Source organism: Rhinopithecus roxellana, chromosome 18 (assembly GCF_007565055.1).
Source record: "Rhinopithecus roxellana isolate Shanxi Qingling chromosome 18, ASM756505v1, whole genome shotgun sequence".
NCBI classification, from domain to species: Eukaryota; Metazoa; Chordata; class Mammalia; order Primates; family Cercopithecidae; genus Rhinopithecus; species Rhinopithecus roxellana.
This window is the reverse complement of record NC_044566.1, coordinates 92,422,537-92,444,737: the sequence shown is the minus strand read 5'-3', so window position 1 is coordinate 92,444,737 and position 22,201 is coordinate 92,422,537. Positions and strand designations below refer to the sequence as shown.

Here is a 22,201-nt window from a genome sequence, read left to right as displayed (position 1 = left end):
CTTGGATCAGTCGTTGTCCTCAGAGCCACGAGGCTGGGGCGGGGTGGGGTCTGTAAGTGTGTGAGTGCCCCAGGGTTGCGGCAGCAAAGCACCACACACTGAGGGACTTAACACAACCCACTTCTCTCACAGTGCTGGAGGCTGAGATCACGGTGTTTGCAGGGCTGGTCCCATCACAGGCTGAGAGAGCGACTGCTCCCTGCCTTTCTCCTGTCTCACGGTGCTTGCCTGTAATCTCTGGCTTGCAGATGCCTCGCTCCCACCTCTGCCTCTGTCTTCATGACCATCTCACCTCTTGTCTGTCTCCCTGTCTTAAAAGGACACCAGTCACACTAGATTAAGGGCCCATCATCCTCTTGGATGACCTCATCTTAACTGACATCTTAATTACATCTGCAACAACCCTATTCCCAAAAAAGACTATACTCCCAGGTCCCAGGGGTTAGGATTGGAGCGTAGCTTTTGGGAGGCATAATTCCACCCATAGCAGGAGGCCGGGTCGGGGGTGGCAGAGGTCATCATCAGGTTTACGTCCGTAGGAAACAAATCCCGTGGTGGGAAAGGGATGTGAGTGGGGGAGAAGCAGATGTCAGGGCCTCCGGGGAGGCTGTGGCTGCAGTCCTAGGAGAGAGGTCAGCATACTGAACTAGGGTGCTGGTGAATCTGTGGAGGGGTTTGAAGAACAGTGAGGAAGCAAAAAGCATAGAAACTGGTGACCAACTGATAGGAGAGAGGGAAGCGTGTCAAGAACAAACGGTAGGTTCCCAACATTCAGGACAGAATGTGTGTGATGGCTTTCAAGAGACGTGATGGGCGATCAGGCTTGTTTAGGGGGACAGGATAGGCCGACGTGGAAGTCCACGGTCACCATCCATCTCCAAAGTTCTTTTCATTTTGCAAATCTGAAACTCTGTACCCATTCTCCCCTCCACCGAACCCTGGCAACCTCCGTTCATTTTCCATCTCTATGCATTTGACTCCTATGTACCTCATGTAAGTGGAATTGTACAGGATTTGTCCATTTGTGTCACTTGTGCCAGAATTTCCTGCCTTTTGTGGCTGAATAATATTCTCTTGCACGAGTACACCACATTCTGTTTGTCCATTTGTCCCTGGATGGACACCCTGGGAGGCTTCTACTTTTTAGCTGTTGTGAATAAAGCTGCTATGAACATGGGTGTACAAATATCTCTCTGAGTCTCTGCTTTCGGTCCTTCTGGGTATTTGCCTGGAAATGGAATTGTTGGATAACAGAATTCTGTGTTTAATTTTTTGAGGTACTAACATGGATAATTTTATGTTATAGGAATTTTACCTCCATTAAAGAAAAAGAGAGAATGAGGAAAGGATTTTCAATGATTGAAGAGGGGGTGAAGTAGGCTGGATGGAACGAGGCTCCCAGCTGCCAAGTTACTAGGAATTCTCAGGTCACCTTGGAATGAGGGCATCAGGGAAGCCAACGTCTGGTAGTTTCTCAACTATATGTGGGCTTAGAATAAATGACAAAAGAAAAAAGTAGGGACCTGAACTAAGCCCAGGGCAGCAAGATGACACAAGCTCAAGAAGACTACAAGAAAAAGAATTTGTTGGCTGGGCGCAGCGGCTCATGCCTGTAATCCTAGTACTCTAGGAGGCAAGGTGGCTGGATCACCTGAGGTCAGGAGTTCGAGACCAGCACGTCCAACATGGTGAAACCCCATCTCTACTAAAAATACAAAAATTAGCTGGGCGTGGTGGTGCATGCCTATGATCTCAGCTACTCAGGAGTGTGAGACAGGAGAACTGCTTGAACCCAGGAGATGGAGGTTGCAGTGAGGCGAGAGCATGCCACTGCACTTCAGCCAGGGTGACAGAGTAAGACTCTGTCTCTCTCTCTCTCACACACACACACACACACACACAAAATAAAAATAAAAATAAAAAGCATTTGTTGATGACCAAAAGCTCCTTTTGGGACTTTACAATACAAAGGGAGTAGCAAGTCAAGAGGAGGTGATGCTATAGAAACTCACTCAATCAGAAGCATGAAGTGTGAGTGCTGCTAACAACAGTCACGGTGAATGGTAAGATGGTGTGTAGCTGGCACGCCTCGAGTGCCACCCACCAGCCGGGTGCGGTGTTGCGTGCTGCGTGATCGCAGTCTCTCCTCACGGTGGCTCAAGGCCGTGGCTGCTGTGACCCTCTCTTCTGAGTTGATAAACTGCTTTGGGGCCGTTCAGCATCTCATCTAGGGCTATGAAGTTGGACTGGAACCAGGCTCTGAAGCCTGTGTTTCTTCCCACTAGATAATACACATTGATTACAGTGCTGGGGGAAGATGAGGGTGACTGCTCGAGGAACTTTCTAGATCCATTCATTCATACCACTGGCCTTCCTCCTAAGTAAAATCACATTTCTTTTTATATGGTATTGTCCCCCAAAGTTCACATTCAACCCTCAGTACCCCAGAATGAAAATGTATTTGGAGGTAGGGTCTTTAAAGAGGTAAGTAAGGTCAAATGAGGTCATATGGTTGGGCCCCCATCCATATGACCCCAATCCAGTCTGAATGGCGTCCTTACAGGAAGAGGAAATATGGACACAAACACCAGAGATGTGTGTGCACAGAAGACAAACCACGTGAGGACACAGGGGAAGGCACCGTCTGCAAGCCAAGGAGAGGCCTCACAAGCAACCAACCCTGCTGACACTTTGATCTGCCAATTCCAGCATTTACAACGGTGAGAAAATAAGCTGTGGTCTAAGCCACCCAATCTCTGTGTGTGTGTGTGTGTGTGTGTGTGTGTGTGTGTGTGTGTGTGTTTATAGCAGCCTGAGAAGACTAATAAAATCTCGAAATACAGAAGTGGTTTAAACACATTCAAGTAACATGTCGGAACACGACTTCCAAATGACCCCCGAAACACAAGCACATCCTGCCTTATCCATCTTAACCTACAGTTACAGCACTGCCTCCAACACGTCGATTTCTGGAAGAGTATGCAGCAGTGCCTATTAACAGGTTTTCTTGACTGCCAATGTAAAAGCACGTAGATTTATGTTCAACCACTCTGATGAAAGGACTCACAAGCAGAGAAATCGCAGGTGATAAAAATGTGTGCACTACACAGTAGAATTTAAACTTTCTGCATCAAATTACTGTCCATTCACAGGCATTTCCGTCCTTAAACTGTATCCTGGAGGAGGCTCAGTTAATGCTATCGCCCAAGTGTGTGCTGAGAAAAGTGCTCTACATGATTAGAATTTGAGCTTTCCCCAACCCAGCTTGGACATGCGACTTTACCTCCTCTCCTATGCACAAAAGAACCTAGGGTCAGATAATCCAATCTGCCAGTGATGTCTTTGTGGTCCTCAGAATACAAATATAGCTTCTATTCAGACATCAACACGATGCCCGCCTCTTCCGCCCCAAGCTCCTGCTGTTTCCCTTTGTTCCAGGCAAATTCTGTTTTCTCAATAAAAAGCCCAGACAAAGAGTTCAACCGCCCTCTGCAGTATAGACAGTGTTCTGTTAGACACTCAGAATGCCAGAGACCAGAAGATCAAGGGAGAAGGACGTGGGACTCTGGAACAGGAACTAGTTAAAAATCTGATACAGCCTTAGAAGGCAGGCCATCCCTAAGAACTGGTAAACAGGTTTACCCAGAGGCCAGCTTTATCCTATGGGTTAGGTAGAGGGAATTCTTTTTTTTTTTTTTTTTTTTTTTTGAGACGGAGTCTCACTCTGTCACCCAAGCTGGAGTGCACTGGCCAGATCTCAGCTCACTGCAAGCTCCGCCTCCTGGGTTCACGCCATTCTCCTGCCTCAGCCTCCCGAGTAGCTGGGACTACAGGCACCCGCCACCTCGCCTGGCTAGTTTTTTGTATTTTTTAGTAGAGACGGGGTTTCACGGTGTTAGCCAGGATGGTCTCGATCTCCTGACCTTGTGATCCGCCCGCCTCGGCCTCCCAAAGAGGGAATTCTTTGAATAAAAAATAGCTGCCTAGATTGCAAAACAAAACAAAACAGAACAAAAATCTCACAACCAGGTCACTTAAAATAGTGTTTAGAGAATGTGTGACTTTTGTTTCCCTGAAATACAAATGATTGGAAAAGCTTATTGATTCTTCAACCTTCCCCTAGCATTTGTGATGCACATGCTGAGGCAATGAACTAGCACAGGAGAAGGTGAAGATGAAACAACCATTACAACCCAGTGACATGTAAACGCAAGAAAGTAAGAGTATTGGTTATGAAAGGCGCCTTTAATACCAGGGCTGATTTGTTATAAATATTCTGGCAACATCTAATGTTAAACTTAAAATGTTTTGAAAACACAAAAATCCTATAGCATCCTGGGTCACTTACTCCTTAAGAAAATACCTCATTGTGGCATATGATCTGTTTCATTGTTAAAAGAATTTATTATAGAATCATATCACAGAGTTGATAGTGTGACATACTTTTAAGCCTTAAAAACTATAAAAATGATTGTAAGTATACTTGGTATCTCATCCATAGCAGTCTCAGTGAATTCAATTTCCATTTGGCTTGATTCAATAACTAATATTGAGTGTCTACCATATGCAAGGCACTGTGGGTAATTTACATGCAGACCAGGCACCCGCACTACCTACACTGACATTGCAATCTCTCAAAAAAGATGAGTCTTAACTCATACATCTGGCCCTAAACTAGAGCCAGTTGCCAATTTCTTACTTTATATTCAATAGATAGCAAATGAAACCAGTACAGAAAATATGTCCCCTATAATAATGGGACTGAAGGAAACCAGTGTCTTCCTGAGATTTCTTTCCTGAAATTAACTTAGATTTTTTCAAAAAAAAAAAAAAAAAAAAAAGAAGAAGTAAAGATAATTTTATGACACTTCAAGTTAAAAAGAAACCCCTAAAAATCTCGATCTTGCTTATATTGAATAGTATCATTGAAAAACGTTCTTGAGAAAGGTCTATTACCACTGGGTCCATTTTGAAGATGAGGTCTTATATGTATTCCTTAAATTAAGAAGAAGAAACCACATTCTCTCTCTCTCTCACTCTCACTCTTACTCTCTTTCTCCTAATACTTACATGCATGCCCACAAGTGCACGCCCTGTGTTTTCTAGCCTGTCACATATGAAATCACTTCCTGGGCAGATTTTTGGGTTTGGACATCACCTGTGTTCCATCTCCCTTATTTACTAGAGGCACCTGGGCACATCAGCATACCAGGTATCTCTCGAGCCACCTACATTACTAACCTAGATAATGTCAGTTTAACCTTGCTATGCCTCAGTTTCTCTCATCTGGGAAAACAGAGAAAATAATACCCTCTCTCTCTAAAAAGCTGAGTGACAGGATCATAGAGATGAATTATAGAGCCTTTGTAAAGAAATCTGAACTCCTTGTGATGAGGAACTCCACAAACAGAAGAGGCAATTACTATGATTCAAACAGTAAAGGAAAAATAAAGCAAATCTATTAATGTTTATGAAATTAAACCACAGGCAATTTATTTTTGGTAGCATAAAGTGATAGGTCAGCAAATCAAACTAAAGATAAGAGCTGAAAGTAATTCATTATTTTATCTAAGTCCCTTAACTGTAAAATATGAACGAGAGGTTTTAATCTAAGAAAAAGATAAGAAACCAGTATCTCTTATATATTATTCTTTACTTAAGGTTCATAATAAGATGTCAACTATTCATTAGTTTTGTTTACATAATTTTGTCTGAAATCATTCTTTCCCTTAAATATGGAACATACACATGAAACAGATCCAGAGAGCGCCCCGTCTCCACCCAGAAGGACTGCATTTAAGTAATCTAGGCAGCTGTTATTCTGAGGACCTAAGACAGAATGAATCATTATTTAATGATAATAATCTATACTAACAGGAAATTCTTCTAACCTAACTCCCTTGGCCCCCATTTTGAGCAAATAGCATTCTACTCAACATAATGCAAAACCCAAACTGAAATGAGCCTACAAAAGCTAACACTTGGCTGGACGTGGTGGCTCATGCCTATAATCCCAGCACTTTGGGAGGCCGAGGCTGGGTGAATCACGAGGTCAGGAGTTTGAGACCAGCCTGGCTAACATAGTGAAACCCCATCTCTACTAAAAATACAAAAATTAGCCAGGCATGGTGGCGCACGCCTGTAGTCTCAGCTACTCGGGAGGCTGAGGCAGGAGAATCGCTTGAACCCGGGGCAGAGGTTGCAGTGAGCTGAGATCACACCACTGCACTCCAGCCTGGGTGACAGAGCGAGACTCCGTCTCAGAGGAAAAAAAAAAAAAACTAACACTTTCTGAGCACCTACTATGTGCTGGCCTCCGTGTGAAGGCATTTTAGTTCATTCAGCCCTAACAACAAACCCAGCAGATGGGTATTATCCAATTCTGATAGAAAAGGGCATGGAAAGTTTTAAAAAGTATAGTTTTGCCCAAAGAGGCACCAGCTAGTCAAGTGAAGAGCTTGGATTCATCAAGAATACAAGTGAAAAAATTCCTACCAGATTGCTTCAACCAAAAACATTGCCAATTTTAGAGTACAGTCACGCATTACTTAATGACAACAAGGATACATTCTGAGAAATGCATTGTCAGGTGATCTGTCATTGTTTGAACATCAAAGAGTGTACTTACACAACCCTAGATGATACAGCCTACTATACACCTAGGCTATGTGCGGTCTAGCCTGCTGCTCCTAGGCCAGAAACCTGCGTAGCGTGTGACTGTACTGAGTGCCGGAGGCAGTGGTAACACAGTGGTAAGGATTTGTGTATCTAAACACAGAAAAGAGGCAGTAAAAATATTGGTCGGGGCAGTGGCTCACGCAGCGTTTGGGAGGCTAAAGTGGGTGGATCACTTGAGGTCAGAAGTTCAAGACCAGCTCGGCCAACACAGTGAAACCCTGTCTCTACTAAAAATACAAAAATTAGCTGGGTGTGGTAGCAGGCACCTGTAATCTAGCTACTCAGGAGGCTGAGGCAGAAGAAACCCTTGAACCTGGGAGGTGGAGGCTGCAGTGAGCCAAGATCACACCACTGGACTCCAGCCTGAGTGACAGAGTAAGACCCAGTCTCAAAAAAAAAAAAAAAAAAAAAAGGTATAATTTTATGGGACCACGGTCATATATATGCTATATGCGGTCTGCTCACTGAAACGTTGTTACATGGTACATGACTGTATGTACATTTATGTTTACCTAATCTGACCCCCAAAAAATCACAAGCAGGGGACCCAAAGGTGACATAAATGTGCGCATAGCATAATTTAAACTTCCTGAACCAAACTATTGCCAATTTGTAGGTATTACTACCCCTTTAAATTATAGCTTGGAGGAGGCTAGTTAATGCTATCACTAGAGAGAGGCTTTGGAAAAGTGTGCTCCAGACGTCAGAACCTATGCCGTGGCCTCCCTCAGTCTGAATACGCAATGTCACCTCCCCTGAAGCTACTTCAAAGGGTGAGTAGCTCATCTGGAAGATGAGTAAGACCTCAGTAGAGTCATCTGTTTCATTGATATTGTCTGCTTTTAAATGATTTCTTTTCAATTTTGGCTGAGTGGAATTTTAATGAATCTTATCAAAATCATTAAAAAAACACACACACAACAAAGAAAAACCCAAGTATTCGGTCATGCTTACATTAAATACTGTGCGACAGGAAATGTTCTTATTCAGCCCAAGAACTTAACAGATATCCTAGTAAGGTCTCTTTAAAAGAAATCTGGCAGCTAGGTACCTTGGCATTGAGGGGACACACAGACAGAGCGCTTCTGAAAAGCTGTTCTTCACTCCGCCACTCGCCGCTGCGCACCACGCATCTCAGCATGTTGATGAATAAGATCCCCAGCACGACAGCAGCAATGAGTTTCTTAAGAACAGAGAGACATGGTAAATGTCACCAGTGAGATGCGTCTGGTCGTTTTGTTCATCAATCAGCACCACTCTCGGTTGACACTTTTTTTTTTTTTTGAGACGGAGTCTCGCTCTGTCGCCCAGGCTGGAGTGCAGTGGCGCGATCTCGGCTCACTGCAAGCTCCACCTCCTGGGTTCACGCCATTCTCCTGCCTCAGCCTCCGGAGTAGCTGGGACTATAGGCGCCCCCCACCATGCCTGGCTAATTTTTTGGATTTCTAGTAGAGACAGGGTTTCCCCATGTTGGCCAGGATGGTCTCAATTTCTTGACCTCATGATCCACCGCCTTGGCCTCCCAAAGTACTAGGATTACAGGCGTGAGCCACCGTGCCCGGCGGCTGATACCTTTTTCTTGGTATGTTTGCTCAGGGCTCCAAATCCAAAAGTCAGCAGCACACAGTACCCAACGCTGGGGAGGTAGAGGACTCGCTCCGCGACCACGAAGCCCACTCGGAAGAACAGGTTACTCGCGGGGAGAAATGGGATAACGAGAAATCCCAGGCCCAGAGTAAGGATCCTGGATGATGAAAAGTATTTAAATAAATGGCTATTTCCAGACTTCTCAAGAAAAACGTCCTACTCCACATTAAATTAATGCTAAAGACCTTTTCTTTTCCATGGCATCAACAGAGAAAAGATATTGTTGTCAGCCAAAGGATATCATCCGTAGAGAGAGTTTAGCATGTGGCAGCACGTGGATAAGGCATAAAAATATTCCTCAGGCACTTCACAGCGAGTCTAAGGGTAAAACTTAAAAGCTATACAATTCGTATGGAGAAAGTTAGAATGACCACATTTCTGAGGATTTTTTTTTTTTTTTTTTTTTTTTGAGACAGAGTCTGGCTCTGTCTCCCAGGCTGGAGTGCAGTGGCCGGATCTCAGCTCACTGCAAGCTCCGCCTCCCGGGTTCACGCCATTCTCCTGCCTCAGCCTCCGGAGTAGCTGGGACTACAGGCGCCCGCCACCTCGCCCGGCTAGTTTTTTGTATCTTTTAGTAGAGACGGGGTTTCACCGTATTAGCCAGGATGGTCTCGATCTCCTGAGCTTGTGATCCGCCCGTCTCGGCCTCCCAAAGTGCTGGGATTACAGGCTTGAGCCACCGTGCCCGGCCTCTGAGGCCTTATTAATTCCCCTACTCCTTACTATGCCTCAACCCGTTTAGGTACTGAACAGTTCAGTGGACACTATAGGTCTCAATTAATTAAAAAATTGTCCCAATCAGTTTTCATGGGGGAAAAACTTTCCTCCAAAATGTAATGAAAATAGTAACACTTAAGCAGTTTAAAGTTTATGAAATCTGAAATAAACAAAGACCATTTTTTGGTTGCTACATCACCATAAATTTCAGTCAGGGAGATACGAAGCTGAGCACTGAAACACTTCTAGAACCACTTGATCATTCCCAATGTCCCCTATGATGCGAGAGGATGAATTAAGACTCTAGGTCAATTTTGGTGGCTCCTTCCTGGGCCCCGTGGCTACAGTATTTCTTTAAAAATCCCATTTCCTGTGGATAAGGGAACGGGGACGAAAGTTTGTGGCTCTTTAGAATTACCAACCGATTTAAGACACAGGTAAACGTAAAACTTAATTTATTTTGAGAAATTACTAATTCCATAAACACTTAAGGCTTAAAAGAAATCACCTTAACAGTTTTCTTTTTCATGAAACACATTTGTTTTCCCCAATTATTTTCTCAATAACTTTTTTTTTTCCCCATCAAGAAAGAACAGTCTCTTTGGGGCAGTGGCTTGTTTTGTCCCCAGCAACAACAGAAGGAATCACGGCAGCGTTCACTGGGGTGTTTTAAGGAAGAATTGTGCAATAATGGGCACAACACACATCAATTACACTCTCTGTTCTGACCGTAAATTACTCTTTACCACCTATGGCGAAAAGGATCGCAAAATGCTACTTCCTGGGGAAAGGGGGAGAGAGGGATGAAGCAGTCATCCGTAGCCCCTCTTCCAGCCTCGCTCCCCACCCCCGGAAGCCAGCCATGGATTCCGAATGGATGGAACTCATCCTAGCCATAAATATGCATTTGAAACAAATGTCCTGAGATGTGACTTCCACAAAATCGTTAAAATGATCAGCGCAGGATTTCACAAAACACTTCTGACTCAACCACCGTGGAACTTAAGATTCAGTGCTGCCTCTTACCTTCTCTTGTGGCCGTCTTCAGAGCACAGGGCTTGGCATATTAGGCCAATTAGGCAGAACCAGAGTGCTGCAAGTGCAATTACCCTCCAGTCACTGACGGATTTAATGAGGGGGATGCAGCCCATTGACCAATCAAAACACAGCCACCAGGGACACAGCAGCAGCCAGGCATTCAATGAATAGTAGTAATTGTAGTTTATGGCCTGTCGGTCAAAAGGAAAACAAACATTTATTTGATACTGAACTTAAAAAACATATATATATGCACTAACTTCACTCATATGCTTCTGTTCAATGAAAGCAGTTGTATCAACTAAAATGTTGCCAACTTGTATTACAAGTTGTAATACAGGCTGTAGTCTGTAATGTGTTAAATGCATTCAGATTTTGATATATAAAAATATGGCAAAGCCACCAGACTATGTAATACATTCATTATATTTCTGGCCAAGCTATGATCTATTTGCTGCCGGAAGCCCATGACTCTGAAATCTGAGGCCGCAGGGTCACCTATGTACCCAATAACACAACAGGGTTCGATGGTTGTTCTCTTGATTTTGGTCTCTATGAAATGCACAGCTAAGAATTTGTGGCTTGATACTCCTGCCTTTAGAAAAAAGGCAAATCTAAAAGAATAGTCTTATACCACTAGTCTTCTAAAGATACCAAGAAGGTTATATTTAGTCTTAACCCAGCCACAGGGTTAGGGAGCCCTTTCACGGGACTGGCAAGGACCCTTATGTGAGAAGGAACCATCCTCTTCACTCCTCGCTAGAACAGAAATGCAAAGGGCTTCCGCACGCCCTTTCGACCCCCTCAGGAAGACCTGCTTTCATCCCAGAACATCTTCAGTGATCGCAAACAAACATGGAGGTGGCCCGTGTATTGGGGATTCTGTTGGCATGGAGGGGAGTGAGATGAGGAGGGGGGTGAGCGATCTGGGAATCTGGTGGGGGAAGAAAACAGTCCAGGGAGTGGCAGGCTCAGAACTCACCCTCACCAGCATGCTGTCAGCAAAGGACGCCGGGTTGTCCACCTCAGTGAAGGCCGGCGGGCCCGTGCCCATGATCGTCCAGCGCACATAGAGCACCCCAGCCCCTCCGGAGGTGAGCAGGGTCATTCTGAAGAGGAGGCCCCCGTTCCTGAGCATGCCGAGACTCTGCAAGGACACCGCAAAGCCCCAGAGGTGGCTGATTTTCAAATAAAAGTGTGGCTGAGCCAGGTACAGATGTGCAGCAATTCTGCCTGAACTACTTCAACACTGTGCTTTAAAAGGTTGGTTATTGCAGAATTCAGAATCACAAGGAATATTTGAAAATGGCATTTTAAATCAGCAGGTACTTGACATTTTCCATGTCTGGGCTGGAGATAAAAGTGCAGACTCACCTCTAATGACTTGTCCTTATGTAGTACCTTCTGGACAATTTCCAGAACATTGAATTTGCCTATCACCAAGATGTCAAATACTGCATTCAAACCCTAAGAAAGCAAAGCAAGACAATCAGCCACGGGAGAGCGTGGCTCTGTTAGGCAGCAATTAGACTTCACAATTTCATTACTCCATCTAGACAAGGAACACAGAGAGAATCACGGAAGACCTCTGCAGCTCTCTAAAAAAACACAAAACAGCCCTCCTCCGTTTCTATGAAGTTAGCTCAAGGTAATAGATCATATTTATTATTTACTAAGCCCCTGATAGTAATGATTTCATAGTTTACGTGTAGGAGTTCTGCAAGATTCAGGATAACTAGAAATTTGGGATTCCTAGGAAAAGCCCTCAAGAGATCCCTCCCCCCCGCTTTTTTTGGTCACTATAAAACAGTCCTTTAGTTCATGCAACAGACTGTTTTCCTGGGCAGTAATCATACTGGAAGATAAAGGCAGCCATCAACCTCAAAAACCCAGCCACGTAAGTGAACCTTACGTGCCAGTGGACTTTGGCCTCTTTATAAATGGGATGAACATACATGTAAGCTGTGATGGAGCTCTAGAGATCTCTTGTGCAGAAATCTAGTTGTCTGGTAGTTTTCTCGCTGGGTTACAGGTAGATGACATCTCCCAGCCTCCCCTACAGTTAAGCTAGGTCGCAGGGCTGAGTTCTAGCCTTGTAGTGGGAGAAGTGACATGTACCATTTTGGAGGTGTGGTTGTAAAACTTGGGCACACACTTCCACATGGTTTCCCCTTCCAGCTGGCTAGAATGGAGATGCCCAAGGTGACTTTGGACACCACACATTGATGAGAGCAGGCCTTTGCCAGGTGGGGCCGTGGTGTGGAGGATGGCCACCTCTATCCATTTACAGCTCTGCCCATGACCCATGAGGGGAACAACAACTTCAATTAGCCGTCCACCTATGTTAACAGTTTCCAATTGCTCCACGATAGTTACCTTCTAGCAGGTAAAATTAAACCTGTAGTTACAGGCGAAAGGAGAGATGGGCCTTGGATTCTATTCTCTCTCCTGCAATGGACTTTCTACAAATGTCACTGCTGCAGGCAACGTCATCGACAGAACTCCCTGCTCAATCTGGATAAAGTGGTCTGCACATACTCAGTGGATATAGTTAGAGCTGCCCCTAAATGACTTGGGTCTCTTTAATATGATCTTCTTTGCAGCAAAGGAGATCACACATCATCAGAAGTCAGTGGTAATTTGTGGTTTTCAGAGCAAGGATGACATCCCTACTTAACCCTCTCCCGGAAATGCTGGGAGCCACTAATTATCCGATACATGGGCCAGTGCTGGGTTAATCAGTTCAAAGAATCCTGATTTTATTCACCCATGTGAGACATGATCTTAGTGGGCCACAGAAGACGGTTTCTGCCTGGTTGAAAACCACTTTCTAGAAGGCAGATGCTCCCTGCGTAGCAGCCATTGTCTTCTCACAGTTTTCCTGTGAGCTGCAGGACAGTTACCAAGGGATGGCAGGGTCATGTGGTGAACAGGCCTGAGCCAAACACAAGACTGCCCCCTTCCCTCTTAAATGCTTCATCAAAATGGCCCCATTTTAATCCAATTTTGAGAATAGCTACCTTTCACTGTATCTTTATTCATGTAAATTCAACCGATTTCTCTCCTGCTCCTGAAAAATGGCACAGAGGAAGACTGGTGCAGTAGCTCACGCCTGTAATCCCAGCACTTCGGGAGGCTGAGGTGGGTGGATCACCTGAGGTCAGGAGTTTGAGACCAGCCTGGCCAACATGGTAAAAACCCGTCTCCACCAAAAATACAAAAATTAGCCAGGCGTGGTGGCACATGCCTGTAATCCCAGCTACTCAGGAGGCTGAGGCAGGAGAATCGCTTGAACCTGGGAGGCGGAGGTTGCAGTGAGCTGAGATTGCGCCACTGCACTCCGGCCAGAGTGACAAGAGAGAACCCTGTCTCGAATAAAAATAAAAATAAAAAATAAAATAAAATAAAATACTGCACAGAGGAGCCTCCTGAGGACCTTGTGGAAGGAAATTCCGACTTGGCAGGCCTGGGGAGGGGGTGGGGCCTGGGATCCTGAATTCCCAACACGCTCCCAGATATTGTTGATGCTTCTGGTCCTCAAACCACACTTCATATTAGGGAAAGGTTCTAAAACCAGTGGTTCTCAGGGAGGGTTGTACCCCCCAGGGAGTGTCTGGCACTGTCTGGAGACATTTTAGGTTGTCACAACTGAGAGGTTCCACTGGCACCTAGTAGGTAGAGGCCAGGGATGCCGCTAAACATCCCACAAAGCCCAGAATAGTCCCCACAAGAAAGAAGTGTCTGCTGTAAAACATTAATAGTGCCAAGGTTGAGAAACACTGTTTTAGAGCAAATTTAAAGAAAATTAACTCATGAAATTCAAGTATCTTTTCACGGTAATTCTCCCTATACCATCTCCTTGCTAGCTTAATCTTAATAGATACAACCTAATACAGCCACTGATTTTTGCCTTGACTTGTATCAAGCCCCAAACAGATTTAATTGTTCTTTCCTTTCCAAGCTATTTCTATATAATCATTCTAATCCCCCGACTCGGCCAGGTGCGATGGCTCATGCCTGTAATCCCAAGGCTAGGAGTTTGAGACCAGCCTGGCCAACACAGGGAGACCCCATCTCCACAAAAAAATTTTAGAAAATTAGCCAGGGTGGGGGCACGCACCTACAGTACCAGCTACTTGGGAGGCTGAGGTGGGACGATCGTTGAGGCTGCAGTGAGCTATAATCGTGCCACCACCCTCCAGCCAGGGTGACAGAATGAGACTCTGTCTCGAAAAAAAAAAAAAAAAGGAGAAAAAATTCCACATCTTTCCATTTTTCTACCTCTGTTCACAACCTTAATTTCTATATTTTCTTCTAATAATGTAAAGCAGCAAACTGGTTAGAATGGAGAAAAAGAAAAATGGATTTCAACACTTCTCCTTTCCTGGGTCTTTAATCCTAGCATCTACCCAGATCAGACTGGAAAGGTAGATGTCTTTCCGCTTCAGAGAGCCCTCTCCCCCACCCCCTCGACTGCCGGTGGAAGCTGAGGTACAGGTTCTCTCCAGGAAAACAACGTACCCCAAGAGAATACAGTGTATGCACCATATTACACAGAGAGAGACTTCAAGGCTCGAAGTTAAAACACGTGATTACCCAGCATATCTGGCATAAAAAGAGTCTTCTGAGAACAAAGTCCCACTAGAAACATTAGCAGCATTACAGATTCTCCTTTAAATACTAGTTAGTAATCTTTTAATTTCAGGTCAAACATTTGTGACCATGGACCACTTTGGTTCCAGCGTTGCTTGAAGTTGCACTTGGGTAGTGATTAACTATAACCATCGGTAACCGCTGGCGGTGGGGGAATGACGAGAAGAGAGACAGAATGTGTGTGCATGTGAGGCTTTGAGTGGCTGCAAAACTCTTGTTCCTTCATCTCTTTTTTTTTTTCTGAGACAGAGTTTCGCTGTTGTTGTCTAAGCTGGAGTGCAATGGCACGATCTCAGCTCACCGCAACCTCCGCCTCTCAGATTCAAGCGATTCTCCTGCCTCAGCCTCCTGAGTAGCTGGGATTATACGCATGCGCCACCGCACCTGGCTAATTTTGTATTTTTAGTAGAGATGGGGTTTCTCCATGTTGGTCAGGCTGGTCTCGAACTCCTGACCTCAGGTGATCCGCCCGCTTCGGCCTCCCAAAGTTCTGGGATTACAAGCGTGAGCCATGGCGCCCGACCCTGTTTCTTCATTACTAAACTATCCACCGCCCTTTCTAGACCTGAGATCAAAACGATTGATGAGGTCAGTCCTCGGTGATCTAGGACTGCTGAAATATGTACGAGCATCCCAGAAAACTCAAACCATTCTTTTATCTTTTTCGATAGGGCCTCTCAAGAGGACTCATCGTGGCTCCCTGAGAGCTCCTTATTCACCATTTCTCACCAGTTGCACATGACTGTCAAGGAAGACAGTCAGTTCTCCATCTGAAATGCCAGAATTGTGACAGCGAAAGTCATTTGCCCAGAAAGGTCTATCACCTCAGGCCAGCAATGGGATGAAGGCGTGGAAAATGCCACAAAGGCAGGGCCAGCCCCAGATGTCTTTATAGGAGTGAAAAGGATACACAGAAAAAGCAGGCCCCGGCCATTTCGCGGCTCTCACCAGCACGGTGATCCCTTGCTCTTTGCACAGCATGGCCACTGCTCCTAGAAAGATACTCAGCAGCACCCAGAAGGTGGAAGAATACGCTCCCTCCTTGTTACCTGTCAATTAAGAGAAATGATCAGTGCAAAAGTCATGGAATGCAGCTCAGTTTTTTAGCATCAGGAACTAAAATTCTAAGCAAATACCTTAAACAACCATAACTTAAAAACTGGGTTTGGGCTTCAGACAGCACTTCTCTGTGGGCAAGAGTGCATTAGACAATACCTTCTAAATGGTACATATGTCCCCTCTCAAGGCTCTCCCGAGGAGGTGCCCAGGGCCTTTGGGAGGCACCGTCATGAAGCCCTGGCCACAAAGACACCTCATGCCAGAGTCCCCATGCAGCAGGTACCTTCTTCCCAACCTACCAATCACCTGTGAGACCATTCTGATGAGTCTTTTTGAGAACTCCCACTGAGACTGCAAACAGTCCATCTGGTTTCAAGATGCCCCCAGTGGTCACTGCTGCTGTCATGATGGAGCTGCAGGGAAAGCCTCTGGGAATCTCCACTCCTCCTGGAACAGGAGTTCGGGCCCTCTGGACACCAGGTGGAGGTGGCTTAGAATGGATCTGCTCTGCTCCCTGTGGGGAACAGCTCCAACCTCTACCAAAGGGTGCACAGCCACTGACAGAGCTGGCACCTATCTAGCACCTGGGGCAGGTAAAGACACAGACCAGACTGGGCTGCCAATCTGCACGGGGGCTTGAGCACCAATAAGAAGCCAAAACATCCCCAGACGTGTGAACACTGTAAGAAGCTGGGCTGGGCGGCCGCTCGAGTAACCACCGCTGGTCCCTAAGTGTGTGCAGTTTGGGGGCCAGAACTAAACTGCAAGGGAGGAGAGGGAAGCTGCATGGATACTCCTCTCTGTTGTGAAGCCCTCATTCTTTATCTAAATAAATAAGCCAACATATAAAAAAGACATCAGTATCAGGTGGGACAAAAGCGAACTTTCTCGGAGAATCCAATTGTTAGCTCGCCTGGCATTACTCGGTTCAATTCCACTTACAACTAGAACTCCCGGTCTGAATGCCTATGGCTCTACGTAAGCATCTGAATGCCAACTCTGCCACTCACTGTGTGACACTGGGCAAGTGACTTTCACGGTCTCAAGGAACTCACCTATAACGTGGGGGCAACGTTACCAACCTCAGGATATATTTGAAAGGAAAAAATTACATAGGAACACCCGGCCATTGTTGCTAAACACTCATAAAGAATGCTTGCAAATGCAAAATACACCTCTATGACAACACATAAGAAATTGACTAGTTTCTGAGAAGTTCTAAAATGAAGATTTGGGGTAGAGGAGGAAGAAAGTTTACTTTTAGTCTTACTTTTCATTACATAACCTTCAGTACTCTTTACATTATCTTAACCATGTGCATGTATTAAAAAACTATGTTAAAAACTAAACATGTTAAAAATCACTTGGTATAATGCTGGGACTACAGAAATCATTTAATTAATGTTTGTGGCACTTGGGTTAGTCAAACCTGGTCAGCTTAGAGGGAGATCCAACTTCCAATGGGGCTTTGATGCAGTAGTCAAGGGGGTGGCTGATCAGCCAAAATCTGCCAGACAACTGGATAGTGTAAAAAATACACCGTGAGCTCATTAAACTCCCTGCTTGGGAAATTAACAAGTGTTTGTGTGTGTCCTGCAGACCCTGCATGGAGGGATAGAAAAATACTTGTGAATACTTGAGATAGAATCAGCAACACCCCAGGATGGAAGGTCTTCCTGTCCCAAAAACAGCCAGTGCTTTCTGGTTTGGGGGTGGGAGGCGTTCTTTTTCTTCTCTTCTTTTTTTTTGAGACAGAGTCTCGCTCTGTTGCCCAAGCTGGAGTGTAGTGGCCGGATCTTGGCTCACTGCAAGCTCTGCCTCCCGGGTTCACGCCATTTTCCTGCCTCAGCCTCCTGAGTAGCTGGGACTACAGGCGCCCACCACCACGCCTGGCTAATTTTTTGTATTTTTAGTGGAGACAAGGTTTCACCATGTTAGCCAGGATGATCTCGATCTCCTGACCTCGTAATCCGCCCACCTCGGCCTCCCAAAGCATTGGGATTACAGGCGTGAGCCATTGCACCCGGCTGGGAGGTGCTCTTAACCTCAAATGCTCTACATTGGGGTTGAAACCCTGTCAAGATGAGAAGGCCTGTCCCCAGCTGGGCCCCTGGCTCTCAATAAAGCATGAGCAGGACTAACTCCTGATGTGCCCAACACCTGCAGCTTGCAGGACCAGCTACACGGCTGGGCTGCTAGGACAGCCTCCTTACTCCCACACAGGCTCCAGTGGCAGCAGAGAGTCTGGCCCTCTCAGCTTTCTGGGGGAGGAATCTGTGTATCAAATTTCTAGATTTAAAATACAAACAAATGGAATGGCTATTATACAAAAAGTTGACTTGGCTAATATAGTTGAGGCACTTAAAAGCTTTTCACAAGGCCAACTGATCGACAGGAAAGCCTCTTAACTGAGATCCCATTGTCGCATAAAACACAATGAACATTCTTTTTTCTTTTTTTTTTGAGATGGAGTATTGCCCTGTCACCCAGGCTGGAATGCAGTGGCGCGATCTCACCTCACTGCAACCTCTGCCTCCTAGGTTCAAGAAACTCTGTTGCCTCAGCCTCCTGAGTAGCTGGGACTACAGGTGCACACTACCATGCCTGGCTAATTTTTTGTATTTTTAGTAGAGATGGGGTTTCACCATGTTGGCCAGTCTGGTCCCGAACTCCTGACCTTGTGATCCATCTGCCTAGGCCTCCCAAAGTGCTGGGATTACAGGCATGAGCCACTGAGCCCGGCCTGAACATTCTTGTTTTATGCCTTCCAATGATCTCTTTTGCCTTCAGGATAATGGTTCCTCTTCTGACTGTGGCTTTAAAGGCCTTGCTGAAGTGGCCACCACGGGCCCTCTCCAGCCCCTCCCAGCACACACTCACTCCAGGCCTACCACCACTGCCCACTTGCAGGTTCTCACCTGGGTATGCTTACTGAGTTCCCTTGGGGCAGAACGGTCCTGGCAGAATCCTACCTAATCAATAAAGCTGTTAAATGTCACTTATGCTGTGAAATGCCAAACCCAGTCCTCTCAGGCAGGTCTCTGCAATTCACTTGTTTCCTTCCTCAGTTAAAAGAGCAAACACCCCTGCTGTATGCACACCTGACTGCCCCGTGAGCAGGTGAGCCCCGTTCACCTCTCCATGTCCTGACTGCCCCTGTGAGCAGGTGAGCCTGTTCACCTCTCCATGTCCCTGACTGCCCCCCTAGATTAGGTTAGGCCCAGCTGTGGTGCTCTAAACTGCCCTGATCACAGTCTATCAAAACATTCCTCACGGAGTTTATCGCCAGCACTTGATTTTCTGTCATTCCCGAGTCGAGGTTCTCTCCACCTTGGCATTAATCACATGTGGGCTGCTTACTTTTTTTGGAGGGTGGTTGCCCTGTGCATCACAGGGTGTTTAGCAGTACCCCCAGCTTCTACCCATCAGAGGCTAGTGGCACCACCCCCCTCCCCCAGCTCCCCTCTGTGGTGACAAACAAAAATATCACAAATATTGTCAGATGTGAGTAGGGGCGTGGGGAGGGCAGGAAATCCCTCCCAGTTGAGAACCACTGCCCTACACCAGTGCTACTCCCAGGTATGTGGTTCACGAACCTGCACCTGGATCTTGTTAGACTCAGGCCCCACTGAGATCTGATGAATCAGAAATTGAGGATGGGAACCAGTAATCAGCCTTTAACAAGCTTTCCAGGTCGCTCTGGTGCTCCCTAAAGGCAGGGTGCACCCCCTTGAGAGTAAGCCTGCTCATGGCTGGACGGCTGGCACCACGCCTGGCTCGTAGGAGCAACTAAAAATTATTCTGACTGAATCAGCAGGCCTGACTGACTCTGGAAGGGCAGTACATGTTCAGTAAGTGAAGTGACTATCTACTCTATCAAAAGGGGTGCAATAAGCTTTGAGCTCCCGACAAATCATGGAAACGCAGGGGTCAACACTGCTTCTCAGAAGCTGTGCATCATCTGTCCTGCAAGGATGGAAATGCTGGAATCCCTTCCAAGATGCTTCCAGCAGGGGGCCACCTGGTCTTGACTTGAGGAACTTCAGTGATGGGGATTAATTTTCAAACCACAAACTGTTTCATTTTTAAACTCTGGGTTGTTAGATTATTCTAAATGCTGAGCCCAAGCCAGACTCCCTAAACTTCAGTCTTAGCTGTGCCCTTGGGCAGCGCTGCTCCAAGTTGTTCAGGAGGTGTGGAGCCCAGAAGCCAGGCTCCCTCCACTGAAAACCATTACACATGAGTATACTTAGATCCATCAAGCAAAGTAAGGATCATTTTATTTGCAGAAAGTAATTACTTTCTATGTATCTAATGCCAAAAGATCACAATAAGGAGCCAGGACAACAACAAAACCCTTTCAAATTACACGCAATTCCAACTTGAGCACTTACGGATTTATTGTTTCATGTGGGCATTTGCTACCACTCACTGGCAGATAAGTATTGGCAGGCACTAAAGCTTTAAAAAAAATTACAGCCAAAATAACCCAAAAGCTAACAGATTGATGAATTATTTTAGGCTATGATTTGGGGAAAGGGCCACAAGCTTTAGGGGGAGAGCACAGCGTCCAGCTTACAAGTTCATGCCAGAGCCTCTGAGAAGTCCAGGCCTTCCGCCACGTCATGAGAGATGGGGGCCTTTGTCCACTCAGTCTCAGGGTACAGCCCCTCTTCCCATGACACATTTTCCTGAGTCTGGGTCAAACTACCTTTAGGATTTTCTCCTATTAGCAGTTTATTTGCAAACAAAACCTTTAATTATAAATGACCTGATTAATTACCATGGGATCTCATCCAGAGATAAACAGGGCAAGAGACCCCGGGCCCCCGCTGGCCACTCTAGACCCAGCATGAGGAGATGGTGCCATGGCTGGGCTCCATCCATTGTTTTCAAGTTGACTAGGCGCTCAGCTCCATGGCTCACTAGAAACCGAAAGGACACTCTCCACCCCACCCCATCCCACCAACCCGTTACCTGAATTGGGTTTTTGTAAGCTTCTCTCACTCTCAGAATCTGTGTTGGTACTTCTCAACTAAACATAATACATTCCCCAGTGTAATAGTCTCTGTTCTTAATTTCAAAAGCAAGTTCCTTGATTTTACATTTCTGCCTAGAAAAAAGGAATTATCTTGTATTTTTACTTGACTGTAACATAGATTAATTTTCCTCCATGGACTGGGAGGCCTTTGAAAAGGAAAACATTCCCAGTTCCTTCATTAAAAATGCCCAAAAGACGGCTCTTGAAAGCACCCTATTAACACAAAGCTAAATTATGACACAGACAGGAAAGTGATGGGCTCCTCTAGAATTCCTCTAGATAAGAATTCTAGATATTCCTCTTATCTAGAATTTAAAATGGCTTTCTCCTTATAAGGCTAAACCAGAGACTTAGTTGAAAACAGACGAATAACAACTAGAAAACACGGCCTTCAGGTTTACCGATAACCTTCTCCCTAATCTCACCTCATAATTTCACCACATTCTCAAACTCTAAACCCCACCTCTCCCGTCCTCTATTGCAATTCTGACAGAAGAGTCCTACTGTTTTTCCTTAGACTTCCGATTTTGCTTCAAACACACCCAGCATGAAAAGATATGAAAGATGAAGGTAATGTTTCTTTGCTGAAGAAGTGTCTTCAGTCTCAGCAATTTTTTTTTTGTTTTTTTGAGGCGGAGTCTCGCTCTGTCGCCCAGGCTGGAGTGCAGTGGCCGGATCTCAGCTCACTGCAAGCTCCGCCTCCCGGGTTCACGCCATTCTCCTGCCTCAGCCTCGCGAGTAGCTGGGACTACAGGCGCCCGCCACCTCGCCCGGCTAGTTTTTTTTGTATTTTTAGTAGAGACGAGGTTTCACCGTGTTAGCCAGGATGGTCTCGATCTCCTGACCTCGTGATCCACCTGTCTCGGCCTCCCAAAGTGCTGGGATTACAGGCTTGAGCCACCGCGCCCGGCCAGCAATTATTAAATATTAAGTATCACTTCTCAAAACTGTGGTAATTTCAGATCAAAGGCAAAAGCTCAATGGTCAAAGATAAACCGAGTGAGCACCACATTCTAGACCCGCCACGGTCCAAGAAAGTAGTAATTACAGCTAACGAGTGCGTAAAATGTATCCAGACCCAGGTGGGATGTATTAGTGTGGAATACACACCCGGTTTTGGAAGCTTAGTATGAAAAAAAGATGTGAACATTTTCATATTTTTACACTGATTACACGTTGAAATTATAATTTTGATATATCAAGGCAAATCAAATATATTATTAAAATCCATCTCACCTGTTTCTTTTTAAAACGTGGCTATCCCAAGGTTTTCAATTCCGTGTATGGCTCCTGTTGTATTTCTATTGCATGGCAGTGTCTAGACCATGCGATCAAAGACCCAGCTCACAGGTGACATAGTGTGGACAC

At 45.6% G+C, this 22,201-nt stretch overlaps 1 protein-coding gene across 6 annotated transcripts in view; it reads right to left on the bottom strand.

Moving 5' to 3' along the window:
* TMTC4 (transmembrane O-mannosyltransferase targeting cadherins 4) overlaps positions 1–22,201 on the bottom strand; it is a 71,108-nt gene that overhangs the window by 24,035 nt on the left and 24,872 nt on the right. For 5 of the 6 annotated variants that reach the window (XM_030922132.1, XM_030922130.1, XM_030922131.1 and 2 more), the window contains 6 exons: positions 15,682–15,782; positions 11,455–11,547; positions 11,063–11,227; positions 10,069–10,271; positions 8,251–8,422; positions 7,730–7,861 (listed from right to left, as the gene is read on the bottom strand). In XM_030922132.1, coding sequence (XP_030777992.1) covers positions 7,730–7,861; positions 8,251–8,422; positions 10,069–10,271; positions 11,063–11,227; positions 11,455–11,547; positions 15,682–15,782 — 866 coding nt within the window. Of the gene's footprint in view, positions 1–7,729; positions 7,862–8,250; positions 8,423–10,068; positions 10,272–11,062; positions 11,228–11,454; positions 11,548–12,198; positions 12,373–15,681; positions 15,783–22,201 lie in introns of all 6 variants that reach the window. The other variant, XM_030922134.1, reaches the window with a different exon arrangement.